General features: G+C 41.1%; 1 protein-coding gene across 1 annotated transcript; it reads right to left on the reverse strand.

Annotated features, from left to right (window-relative positions):
* Positions 1–703: 703 nt before the first annotated feature.
* si:ch211-191a24.4 (uncharacterized protein LOC100150331 homolog) lies at positions 704–10,350 on the reverse strand. The gene is made up of 4 exons (XM_063001311.1): positions 10,290–10,350; positions 7,979–8,092; positions 5,888–6,006; positions 704–2,727 (listed from the first exon to the last, which is right to left on the reverse strand). The coding sequence occupies exons 2-4, from the start codon at positions 8,080–8,082 to the stop codon at positions 2,072–2,074; spliced, it is 879 nt and encodes a 292-aa protein (XP_062857381.1). The 5' UTR covers positions 8,083–8,092; positions 10,290–10,350; the 3' UTR covers positions 704–2,071.
* Positions 10,351–11,631: the final 1,281 nt, after the last annotated feature.

Raw genomic sequence — 11,631 nt, forward strand, 5'->3', positions numbered from 1 at the left:
GCAAGTACTGGTTGTGTCCTACATGTGACAACAATCTCCTGTATTCTGTGTCTGAACTGTGGGTTAGGGTGGCAAGAAAAACATCCATGCCCAGCTACATTTAGCAAAAACCTACATCAAGTCAGCAAAAGCATGTGGAAAAATGTGTTATGTATGGGCTGATGTCATAATTACAAAGGTACAATATGTTCGGCACAAAACAACACTGTGCATTACCAAAGGAATGCGAGACCCACAGTGAAGCATGGTGGTGGCAGCATTATGCTTCAGGGCTGGTTTTCTTTGGCTGGAATTGAGGCTTTAGTCATGGTAAAAGGAATATGAACAGTACGAAGTATCTAGAATGTCACCTAATAATATAATATAATATAAAGACAGACACCTTTCAGCGTGACAATGACCCAAAGCATACCTCCAATTCAACAAAAGAATGGATTCACCAGAAAAAGATTAAACTTTTGGAATGGCCCAACCGACATTAGACTGTTGAGTACCTGAAGTCTCATATCAAGCAAGTATAAAGCAGGAATAGAGAAACATTGTACTTGCAAAACTGCAACAATTAGTGTCCTCAGGAATAGCACAAGTGACGAAACACAGTGCTTAATATCCCTCTGTCCCCACTTGAGTGTATTGCAGGCATCAAATTCTAAATGTGTTCATATTTACAAAGAGTTAAAACATCTTTTCTTTCTACTTGTCAGTTTAATAAACAATTTTTAAAAATTTACATATCAAAAATTCTACTTTTTACTACACAAATCCAACTTTTCCAACAGTGTTCCGACTTCTCTGGAAATGGGGTTTGTATTTTGTTAAGCACTCTAACCTGCTACATGGATGGTACGTGTACATTATTATAATATTTAAATAGCCTTATTTCCCTGCACTGAAACAAAACAAAACTACCACAGAAGTCACAGCTCATGGTACATCATGGTACCCAGATTGGTCACAGCAAGAAGATCCTGGGTTCGATCCACAGGTGGGGTGGTCCGGGTCCTTTCTGTGTGGAGTTTGCATGTTCTCCCCGTGTCTGCATGGGTTTCCTCCCACAGTCCAAAGACATGCAAGTGAGGTGAATTGGAGATGCTAGGTTGTCCATGACTGTGTTCGATGTGGCCTTGTGAGCTGATGAGTCTTGTGTAATGAGTAACTACCGTTGTCATGAATGTAACCAAAGTGTAAAACATAATGGTAAAATCCTAATAAACAAACAACAATGTACAGCATAATGGTTAGAAGTGGCTTTATAACAGTAAATCTCTACCTATACTATATTCTGAACACTATAAGAAAACACAAAGCATTTAAATCTTAGACTTCTAAATATTATAAAATTACTATGTTGAATTTTAAATAGTACTTTAAATTTCTGTACTGTTTGTGGACAGATTTGTCTATTTTGTTCTGTAGTTCAACAGTGCATTTTTATTAAAACCAACAATCAGAGATTTAAATGTCGTTTCTAATCTAAAAAGCTCACATTACACGATTTATATAAAAAAGAATGTCAAAGGCATGTGGAACCTCACACAGAAACCCTTCATTATTAGTAAGCGCTATTTTCTGGTCAGAATCACAGTGGGTCAGGGGGATAATGCTGAAACATTAGGAACAAGGTGAAAATACAGCCTGGAAAGTGTACCAAACTTTCACATTTATTTCTACCAAAGGAAAAATTGGAATAGTTTAGGAACCAATTCTGGTGTTTTTTGGAAAGTTGAAGGAAGTCTATCTGAAGGAAACTATGGGCACTGAAACCTGTGAGGAAAATAAAAGATTATGCTACCACCTACTGGCCACAACTGTAAGTACCTAAAAGAATCAGTAAATATAAAGGTTAAAGGGTCAGTAAATATAAAATTTGAAGCATGTAATTTACAAACAAAATGTGATATTTATACACATAACTAGTTAATTACATTCTGGATATACAGTATATTAAAATGAAGACAATAAAAAATTGAAGTAATAGAAGTACAGTTTTCAGTTCATTTTCTGCTTGTTAAACCGTAAAAAAGTGTATACATCCGAGTCAATTTTACATTCCACCCATTCTGTATAAAGCTCAGATATAAATATCAGGAGGGCGAGGTGAACTCTGGGCACGTCTGGATCTTGACGGTCGTTCGGCTTCATATCGAACGCGTTCCTCATTGTAACGTTTCACATTTTGGATTGTCCTAAATGTAAGAAAGGAGCCCACACCATACAGAAGAGTCGTTATTATTCCAAACAATGCCACGGCTGCGTCGGCCCCGTTGACGTTACAGTTCATCCAGGTTTGTCCGTTGCGTGCGTAAAGTCTTTCACGCTTCAAGCACACATCTGTCGAGTTCACTTTGATCACGAAATGAAGATACAAGCCCACCGCGACGACATAGGCCACAGCTCCAATCAGCTGGAAAGCAAACTGGCCAATTAGAAGCCTCGGTGAAAGCAGGTATGGAGGCTTGCTGCTTGACACGACGAATAAAAGCGAGATAATGCCGAAGGTGAGGGTGAAAGCCACGCCGCCGTAGACTCCAGGGGCTCTCATTTGGCCGAACTGCATGTCGAGTTCACGCACCTGCTGAAGCTCCGTCCCTTCAAAGGGGATGTTGACATCGATAAAACTCCCACCTCCAAAATTAGCGACCGACATGCCTGATAGCGTTACGTAAGCGGCGACGATGCAGAACAGCACCAGTAGATTGGTTAACACTGTGCATATCAGCACGATTCCTAAAAGACACAAATACACAAATCAACCCAGTTCAGTGGTACCCTGTAACTTGACGTCCCCTAAACTCGACGTGAGTGTGACTGCTGCTTTGTTCAGCACTTGGCTTAAGCGGTGTAGTAAAACATCATCAGCATCACAAGTGCGAATATGAGACGAATCTGCATTTGTATGAAATAACTGCCAAATTCACTCTAAAGGCATCCGCATGTACAGTGGGGCCAAAAAGTATTTAGTCAGCCACTGATTGTGCAAGTTCTCCTACTTAGAAAGATGAGAGAGGTCTGTAATTTTCATCATAGGTACACTTCAACTATGAGAGACAAAATGAGAAAAAAAATCCAGGAAATCACATTGTAGGATTTTTAAAGAATTTATTTGTAAATTATGGTGGAAAATAAGTATTTGGTCAATAACAAAAGTTCAACTCAATACTTTGTAACATAACCTTTGTTGGCAATGACAGAGGTCAAACGTTTCCTGTAAGTCTTCACCAGGTTTGCACACACTGTAGCTGGTATTTTGGCCCATTCCTCCATGCAGATCTCCTCTAGAGCAGTGATGTTTTGGGGCTGTCGCTGGGCAACACTCCCTCAACTCCCTCCACAAATTTTCTATGGGGTTGAGGTCTGGAGACTGGCTAGGCCACTCCAGGACCTTGAAATGCTTTTTACGGAGCCACTCCTTCATTGCCCGAGCGGTGTGTTTGGGATCATTGTCATGCTGGAAGACCCAGCCACGTTCCATCTTCAATGCTCTCACTGATGGAAGGAGGTTTTGGCTTAAAATCTCACGATACATGGCCTCGTTCATTCTTCCCTTAACACGGATCAGTCGTCCTGTCCCCTTTGCAGAAAAACAGCCCCAAAGCATGATGTTTCCACCCCCATGCTTCACAGTAGGTATGGTGTTCTTGGGATGCAACTCAGCATTCTTCTTCCTCCAAACACGACGAGTTGAGTTTTTACCAAAAAGTTCCATTTTGGTTTCATCTGACCACATGATATTCTCCCAATCCTCTTCTGGATCATCCATATGCTCTCTGGCAAACTTCAGACGGGCCTGGACATGTACTGGCTTAAGCAGGGGGACATGCCTGGCACTGCAGGATTTGAGTCCCTCTCGGCATAGTGTGTTACTGATGGTAGCCTTTGTTACTTTGGTTTCGGCTCTCTGCAGGTCATTCATCAGGTCCCTCCGTGTAGTTCTGGGATTTTTGTTCACCGTTCTCATGATCATTTTGACCCCACGGGATGAGATCTTGCGTGGGGCCCCAGATCGAGGGAGATTATCAATGGTCTTGTATGTCTTCCATTTTCTTACAATTGCTCCCACAGTTGATTTATTCACACCAACCTGCTTGCCTATTGTAGATTCACTCTTCCCAGCCTGGTGCAGGTCTACAATTTTCTTCCTGGTGTCCTTCGACAGCTCTTTGGTCTTGGCCATGGTTGAGTTTGGAGTCTGACTGTTTGAGGCTGTGGACAGGTGTCTTTTATACAGATAACGAGGTCAAACAGGTGCCATTAATACAGGTAATGAGTGGAGGACAGAAGAGCTTCTTAAAGAAGAAGTTACAGGTCTGTGAGAGCCAGAAATCTTGCTTGTTTGTGGGTGAAAAAATACTTATTTTCCACCATAATTTACAAATAAATTCTTTAAAAATCCTACAATGTGATTTCCTGGATTTTTTTTTTCTCATTTTGTCTCTCATAGTTGAAGTGTAGCTATGATGAAAATTACAGACCTCTCTCATCTTTCTAAGTAGGAGAACTTGCACAATCAGTGGCTGACTAAATACTTTTTGGCCCCACTGTATCTGTTTTTAGCTGGATTTTCTTCCTGTTTCACTTTTAAACTTGTGTTATAGCTTGGGGTGTTGAAAATAGATGAGAATCAGCTTTTCCAAGAGAGTCTAAAATGCTTATCATTAAAAAAAAAGCTTAATGTGATTTAAAGTATTAAAAGAACAACATAGAAACACTAAACCTCTCTTAATTATTACTGCTAATAAGTTCTCTCCACTAATAAAATTCCTCACTCATTGCTTTAGTACAATAAGTCATGTTAAGCTTTGTGCACTCAGCTCAAAAGCTATTTTGCCGCTTTTCATGTTAATGCACCCTTAAGGTATTCCAAAATCAAGCATCTCCATGATTAAGAAGCATAAGTAAAGTAAAGGTAAAGAGCAGGTTTTATTGTATTTAACTGTTTTTTGAATTGTATTACAGTGTTTTGTATGTGTTATTTTCAGTGTATAAGTTTCAAAAACAACCCCATTATCTTACATTAGCCTAAAATATATGCAGTTCCACAGAACCATGAAACACATTAACAGGTTTCTCATACATCCTTATTGAAAAAAATACCTTGAAACTCAACACCTTTAAAACTCGACGCCACTTCCAGAACCAATCGACGTCGAGTTTTAAGGTACCACTGTAATTTATTAATTCATAGCCGGAACCAAAATGTACCGATCTGTAATACAAGGTCTGCCCTTCTATATGTTCAGCCTGCCAACCATATTATAGACATACAGAGCCCGTCCCTCCACTGTAATATGTATTGCTTGGAAATTAAATCATGTAGGCACAGAGGAATGAGCTGCTGTAGTTCACTGTAATTACAAGAGCCAAAATTCTACCCTATTTGCCCTCAAGCAGTGTTTGTTTTACATAAAATGACATATAATGAAGGATTTTGGTTACATTGTCTATGCCTAGCTCTACGCAATTGGTGAATTTGGGATGAAAAAGTGTGGTACTAATACACTGTGTGCTTATTTTGCATGTATTAATATGAACCACTTCATGTCAGTGTTTCAGTGTGAGAGTGTAATAGAGTAAGGTATGTTACATGCAGCTTGTGTTGACGCTGCTGCAACCTGAGAGCTCCCAACTTGTCAGACCAGTTAAAAAAAGGGGAAGAACCTACAGTATCGATGGGTGTGGGCGAGCCAAAGAAATCTGCATATTACATGTTTTGAACATCAAAACGTAGTCACTTCCATCTTCCCTCTAGATGCCAATAAATTACACTGTGTTGTGACGGGCAGTAAGAAAATGCTAAACATAAAAAGGTTCATGTGGCAACATGTCAGAATGCCCAACTTCAATACATTCAAACCATCACTACACTTGTTTTCTTTCAAATACGCACCTCTCCTGGAACAGACATGTGTACATTTCGACTCATGTGCTTCTTCTGAAGGGACCCTTCTCGCACGTTGGGAATGTGAAGAGGATTCTCTGGCACTATACTGAGGCCTAGATGACGACCTGGCAGAAATAAGACAATTTGGTATCAGTAATAACACACAGTATCCATCACAATATTCAATATGGATATTTACTAGCAGGGATCACTCGGGTGGTGCAGCAGTAAAATTATCCAGGGTTCGAATCCCCAGCAGTGCCATCGGCTAGTTAGGGGTCTACATACAGAAATGACTGGTTATATCATCCCCACGGTGTGTTAACTCATTGCGGCCAGTGATTCCCAGGAAACCGGACCAGGATAAAGCGGTGGGGAGGGATGAGAATGAAATGAAACTTCACTAGCACTAACCGAAATATAAAATACAGGTCAAAATACAGGTCTTCAATATAAAGAGCCAATCACTCATTTACTATCCCTAATCCTGACCGAGGAGAGCCACAGACTATTAAGTGCCCCATCAACACATACACGGTCGCCGACTACTTCTTTTCACGAGCCAGAAATTGAGTCTCACAGAGAGCAGCGTTGGGTATGGATTAAAGCCTATCCAAGAGACACCCAGAGCCTATCACTTCTAACTGGTAAAATGCCAAATCAATTATAATCCTTCACTTATTTATTTATTTGGATTTTAACATCATGTTTTACACACTTTGGTTACATTCATGACAGGACAGGTAGTTACAAGATTCATTAGTTCAAGTTTAATATCAAACACAGTCATGGACAATTTTGTATCTCCAATTCACCTCACTTGCATGTTTTTGGACTGTGGGAGGAAACCGGAGAACCCGGAGGAAACTCACGCAGACACAGGAAGATCATGCAAACTTAACACAGGAAGGACCCAGACTGCTTCACCTGAGAATCGAACCCAGGACCTTCTTGCTGTGAGGCGACAGTGCTACCCACTGAGCTTCCCATAATCTTACACTAAAGCTTCAGTGTACCTGCTGATCTAGGCAAATATAATAAAAAGGTTTAATAAAAACAAGACAGCACTGCAGCACAGCTGGTAAAGTGGGTGCTGCAACGCAAGATGTGTCCTGGGGTTATGCCTCACCTTTGGTCACTATCTATGACCACAAGTTTGACATGTTCTCACTGTGTCAGCATGGGTTTTTGAAACTACGTTTTTTTTCCACTCTCTACAATAATGCATGCTAAAGATGGATCTGCTGCTCTTTAATGCCCCCATGTGTAAATGTGTTGGAAGTGTGTGGTGGCCTGCAGTTAGCTAGTATGTACTTGGTCCAGGGCGTATTCACACCGGAGCTGCGTCCGAAATCGCATACTTCCATACTCGATAGTAGGCCAAAGCAGTACGCGAGAGCGGTTAGTATGTCCGAATACATAGTATACATAAAAAGGTACGCGAGAAGTACCCGGATGACCTACTTCTTGGGCAGCCATGTTTGAGTATGCAAACGATGCACACTTTCGGTCTGCTAATGTATCCCATAATTCAACTGAAGCTGCATAGGCGTTCAAAGCGGAAGACGAAACAAGAAAGATGGCGGAAAACGGAGAGTCCTCTGTTTACAAACGTAAGTAAGATAAACAAAATAAAAATTGTATTATTGGGTACAACCCTAAATAACTTTATGATTAGCACAAAAAGACAATAAATATTGAAAATTTTGGCAAGTGGGGCTTATAATGAGCACGCGGTCTGTAACTATGGTGATATTACGTCCTCACGTCATCACTTGACGTTGGTAAGATGGTGGACGTAGTACATAGGGCTGTTGCGTGCATACTGCACTCTTCTGTACTGAAAGCGCGTACTTCTTTACCGGCCGAGCGGTGCGTACTTCCTCGAATCCAGTACGTACTCTGTAAGTATGCGATTTTGGACACAGCTCATGTGTCTGGTGTTTTTTTTATGTTGTGCCTGAATAAATCTGTTTCTAGTGCACAATTGTACAGAGTAGGAAGCCAGTCAAGCTACAATGCAAATAGCTATAGTAAAAACAGTGTATGGTCCCAAAAAAAACACCACTGAATGGAAGCAAAAGGCATGATCCTCACCTGTGGTCTCTCTGTCCCCCTCCGGTCCTCTCTCTTTGTCCTCCTCCGTTTCTTTCCCTTTCCCTCTCTCTCTGTCCCCGATGGCCTCTGGTCACCTCACTCATAGCTGAAAAACTACCAAAAATAAATAATGAAAAATCTGTAAATGTTTTGTGTGCAAGAAAATCCCCCTCTTGTTCCTGTAATCACACAGAAGAAAACATTCGCTTTGTTACCAAACACTAAAATATCAATTTTTAACAATTACCCTGATCAGTTTACTGGGCACTAAACAAAAGGTAAAAATACACTCTGTACACACACATTTACTCACTTGTATTTAACTAAATGCATTAAGCTATATGGCCAAAACAGGGCACCATATTATTAATAGAACATTTTATTTTACAACTAACTTTTTTCTTATTTGATAAAAAGTAGACACCCAGAGAACCTCGGTATTGCCCCACTCCTTTTTTCTGTTTACATAAATGGTTTGGTCTATGATCAAAGCAGGCGTGAACGGCAGTGAACTGCGAGTGAAGAGGATGTCCTGTTTCTAGTTACCAAAAACAGAAAGAAAGTAAGGAGAATGTTCTGTTCAAGAGGTATGCCATTACGCCATTTATGAGGATTTTAACATCATGTTTTACACACTTTGGTTTAATGTGGTTTAACACAGTCGTGGACAATTTTGTATCTCACTTCCATGCCTTTGGACTGTGGGAGGAAACCGGAGCTCCTGCAGGAAACCCACGCAGACACTGGGAGAACATGCAAACTCCACATAGAAAGGACCCGGACCGCCCCACCTGGGGATCGAACCCAGGACCTTTTTCCTGTGAGGTGACAGTGCTACCCACCGAGCAACCATGCCGCCTCGTTTTGCCATTAAGAGTATCAGTCTTGCGTCAGAAAGTAAATTCCACCCCATGCACAATGTTGCATGCATGTCTGTACAGTTTTATCATTTTATAGTTGTCTGGCCTGGAGTAGTGGGGACAATGTGATGTCCTTTTATGGGACCCAAAATCCCTGGCAGTGCCACTGGCCAAAAGTATGTGGACACCTGACCATAAGCTGTACGTCTCATTCTAAAACCATGTCTCATCCACCTGTTCCCTTCTCAGAATACTAAAAAAATGTAAAAAGATGCCATATATATATGGTGGATGATTCTCAGCACTGCAGTGACACTGACATGGTGGTGGTGTGTTAGTGTGTGTTGTGCTGGTATGAGTGGATCAGACACAGCAGCGCTGATGGAGTTTATAAATACCGTGTCCACTCACTGTCCACTCTATTAGACACTCCTACCTAGTTGCTTCACCTTGTAGATGTAAAGTCAGAGACAGTCGCTCATCTATTGCTGCTGGTTGAGTTTGTCATCTTCTAGACCTTCATCAGTGGTCACAGGTGTTGGCTAAATATTTTTGGTTGGTGGACTATTCTCAGTCCAGCAGTGACAGTGAGGTGTTTAAAAACTCCATTAGCGCTGCTGTGTCTTATCCACTCATACCAGCACAACACACACTAACACACCACCACCATGTCAGTGTCACTGCAGTACTGAGAATGATCCTCTACCTAAATAATACCTGCTCTGTAGTGGTCCTGTGGGGGTCCTGACCATTGAAGAACAGCAAGAAAGGGGGCTAACAAAGCATGCAGAGAAACAGATGGACTACAGTCAGTAATTGTAGAACTACAAAGTGCTTCTATATGGTAAGTGGAGCTGATAAAATGGACAGTGAGTGTAGAAACAAGGTGGTGGTTTTAATGTTATTGCTGATCGGTGTACATTATATATTCCTTTATATACATTACTAAATAAAATTAATATTTGAAAGTAAATTTGAAGTAAATATATGCACAAAAGTGAGAGAACATTGGCGATTGCTACTCTGTAATGCAGTAGTTGCTCCGGGGTAAAACATGTCACTTTTAAGAAAAATTAAACCGGAAAAGTTGCTGAAATGTTGGAATAGGAAAACCAGAAAAACAGTTGACGTCAAAGATAAAGTTCTCTCATTTATTTAGCCAATTATTTATTTAACCTTTCTTTCATTAAATAACTTAAAACCAGAGCTACGTCACAAAATGCATACTCCGTACTAAACAGTATGCCAAACCAGTAAACTGTTGATGTATGTATAATGTTTACATACTACTTAGTACGCTAGTACGCAGTAGGCACGCTAGCCTCAGGTTACATGTCGGCAGTTTCAACCAAACAAAACACAAAAACACAAATATTTACACTATTTCACAGAACCCCCGCATTCCATAACAGTGCTGGTTCACAGCCGGTAAAAGTAAAACGATAACTTACTAGTTTTGACGACGTTTTGTGGCATGTGTTTCTTTTTACAATAATAAATCCTCAGGTTTGAGAAAGGACGGAATCTTGTTCAAGTATCTTCCGTGAGACCTGCTAAACCGTCCGTGATTCTCGGTCACGTGACACACACACCTGCAAACAGGGCGGGGCTTATACACTTCAGAGCATAAATTATCCACTTTAGGTATCTGCGTCGTCTCGGTCAGGGTCGCGTTGGGTCCGTAGTCTACACCTTTATGCTTTTTCTGTTAAAAAAAACTGTGTTACAAGCTTAAAAAAACTGTTTGAATCAAAGGTCAAGGTGCCAAGACGCACGATTTGGTGCAAGAAGCAGAAAAAACCTAATATGATTTAAAACCGAAGAAGGCCAAATTATGTCTTTAACTTACTTGATCCATAAAGGTCTGGGCTGGCGTTTTCTAATATTTATTAGCTTTAATGATTTGCACAGTCTGGTATTAGTAAACAAACATAATAAAGACCCAATACGTACTGCTAAAATTCAAGTCATTTAATCTTTTTCTTCTTCCTCGGCCTTTGTCCCGTTCGGTTGTGGGGTCGGCTCTCGGCGGATCATGATCCGCTATTTTTTTTTACGCCGGATGCCCTTCCTGACACAACCCTCCCTATTTTATCCAGGCTTGGGACCGGCACTACAATGCACTGGTTTGTGCATCTAGCGGCTAGGTATCTATAGGACAATTCAGTGTTTCCAATTAGCCTGGTGGCATGTTTTTGGACTGTGGGAGGAAACAGGAGCACCCGGAGGAAACCCACGTGGACACGTGGGATCATGCAAACTCCGCACAGAAAGGACCCGGACCGCCCCACCCGGGGATCGAACCCAGGACCTTCTCGCTGTGAGGCGACAGTGCTACGCACTGAGCCACCGTGCCACCCAAAATTCAAGTCATTTAATGAATACCAGAATTAAGTTAAGTGTCTCTCGTTGTGTCCTTGAGTGAGTGTCAAACAGTATGGTTAATGATGTCCTGGGATTAATTCCAGCCTCCTAAACCATGCATATTATACGAGGTAGAAACAAAGATTTAACAGTGGCTATGCAAACAACATGCATGTCATGGGTTTTGGAGGATTTCATTTATTTAGTGTTTTTCCTCTGACTAAATTATTGAAAACAAATGATAAAAAAAGTTCAAGAATTTTGTATAGTTTAAGAAATTACATGTCCAACAAGGCCATATTGTGTATTTCTTGTTCCTCAGCCTTTGTCCCGTTTTTCGGTTACAGGGTCGGCATTTCCGGCTTCTTCCCGTTAGGGGTCGCCGGCGGGATTTGGCACAGTTTTACACCGGATGCCCTTCCTGACACA

Source organism: Trichomycterus rosablanca, chromosome 9 (genome assembly GCF_030014385.1).
Source record: "Trichomycterus rosablanca isolate fTriRos1 chromosome 9, fTriRos1.hap1, whole genome shotgun sequence".
Lineage (NCBI taxonomy): Eukaryota > Metazoa > Chordata > Actinopteri > Siluriformes > Trichomycteridae > Trichomycterus > Trichomycterus rosablanca.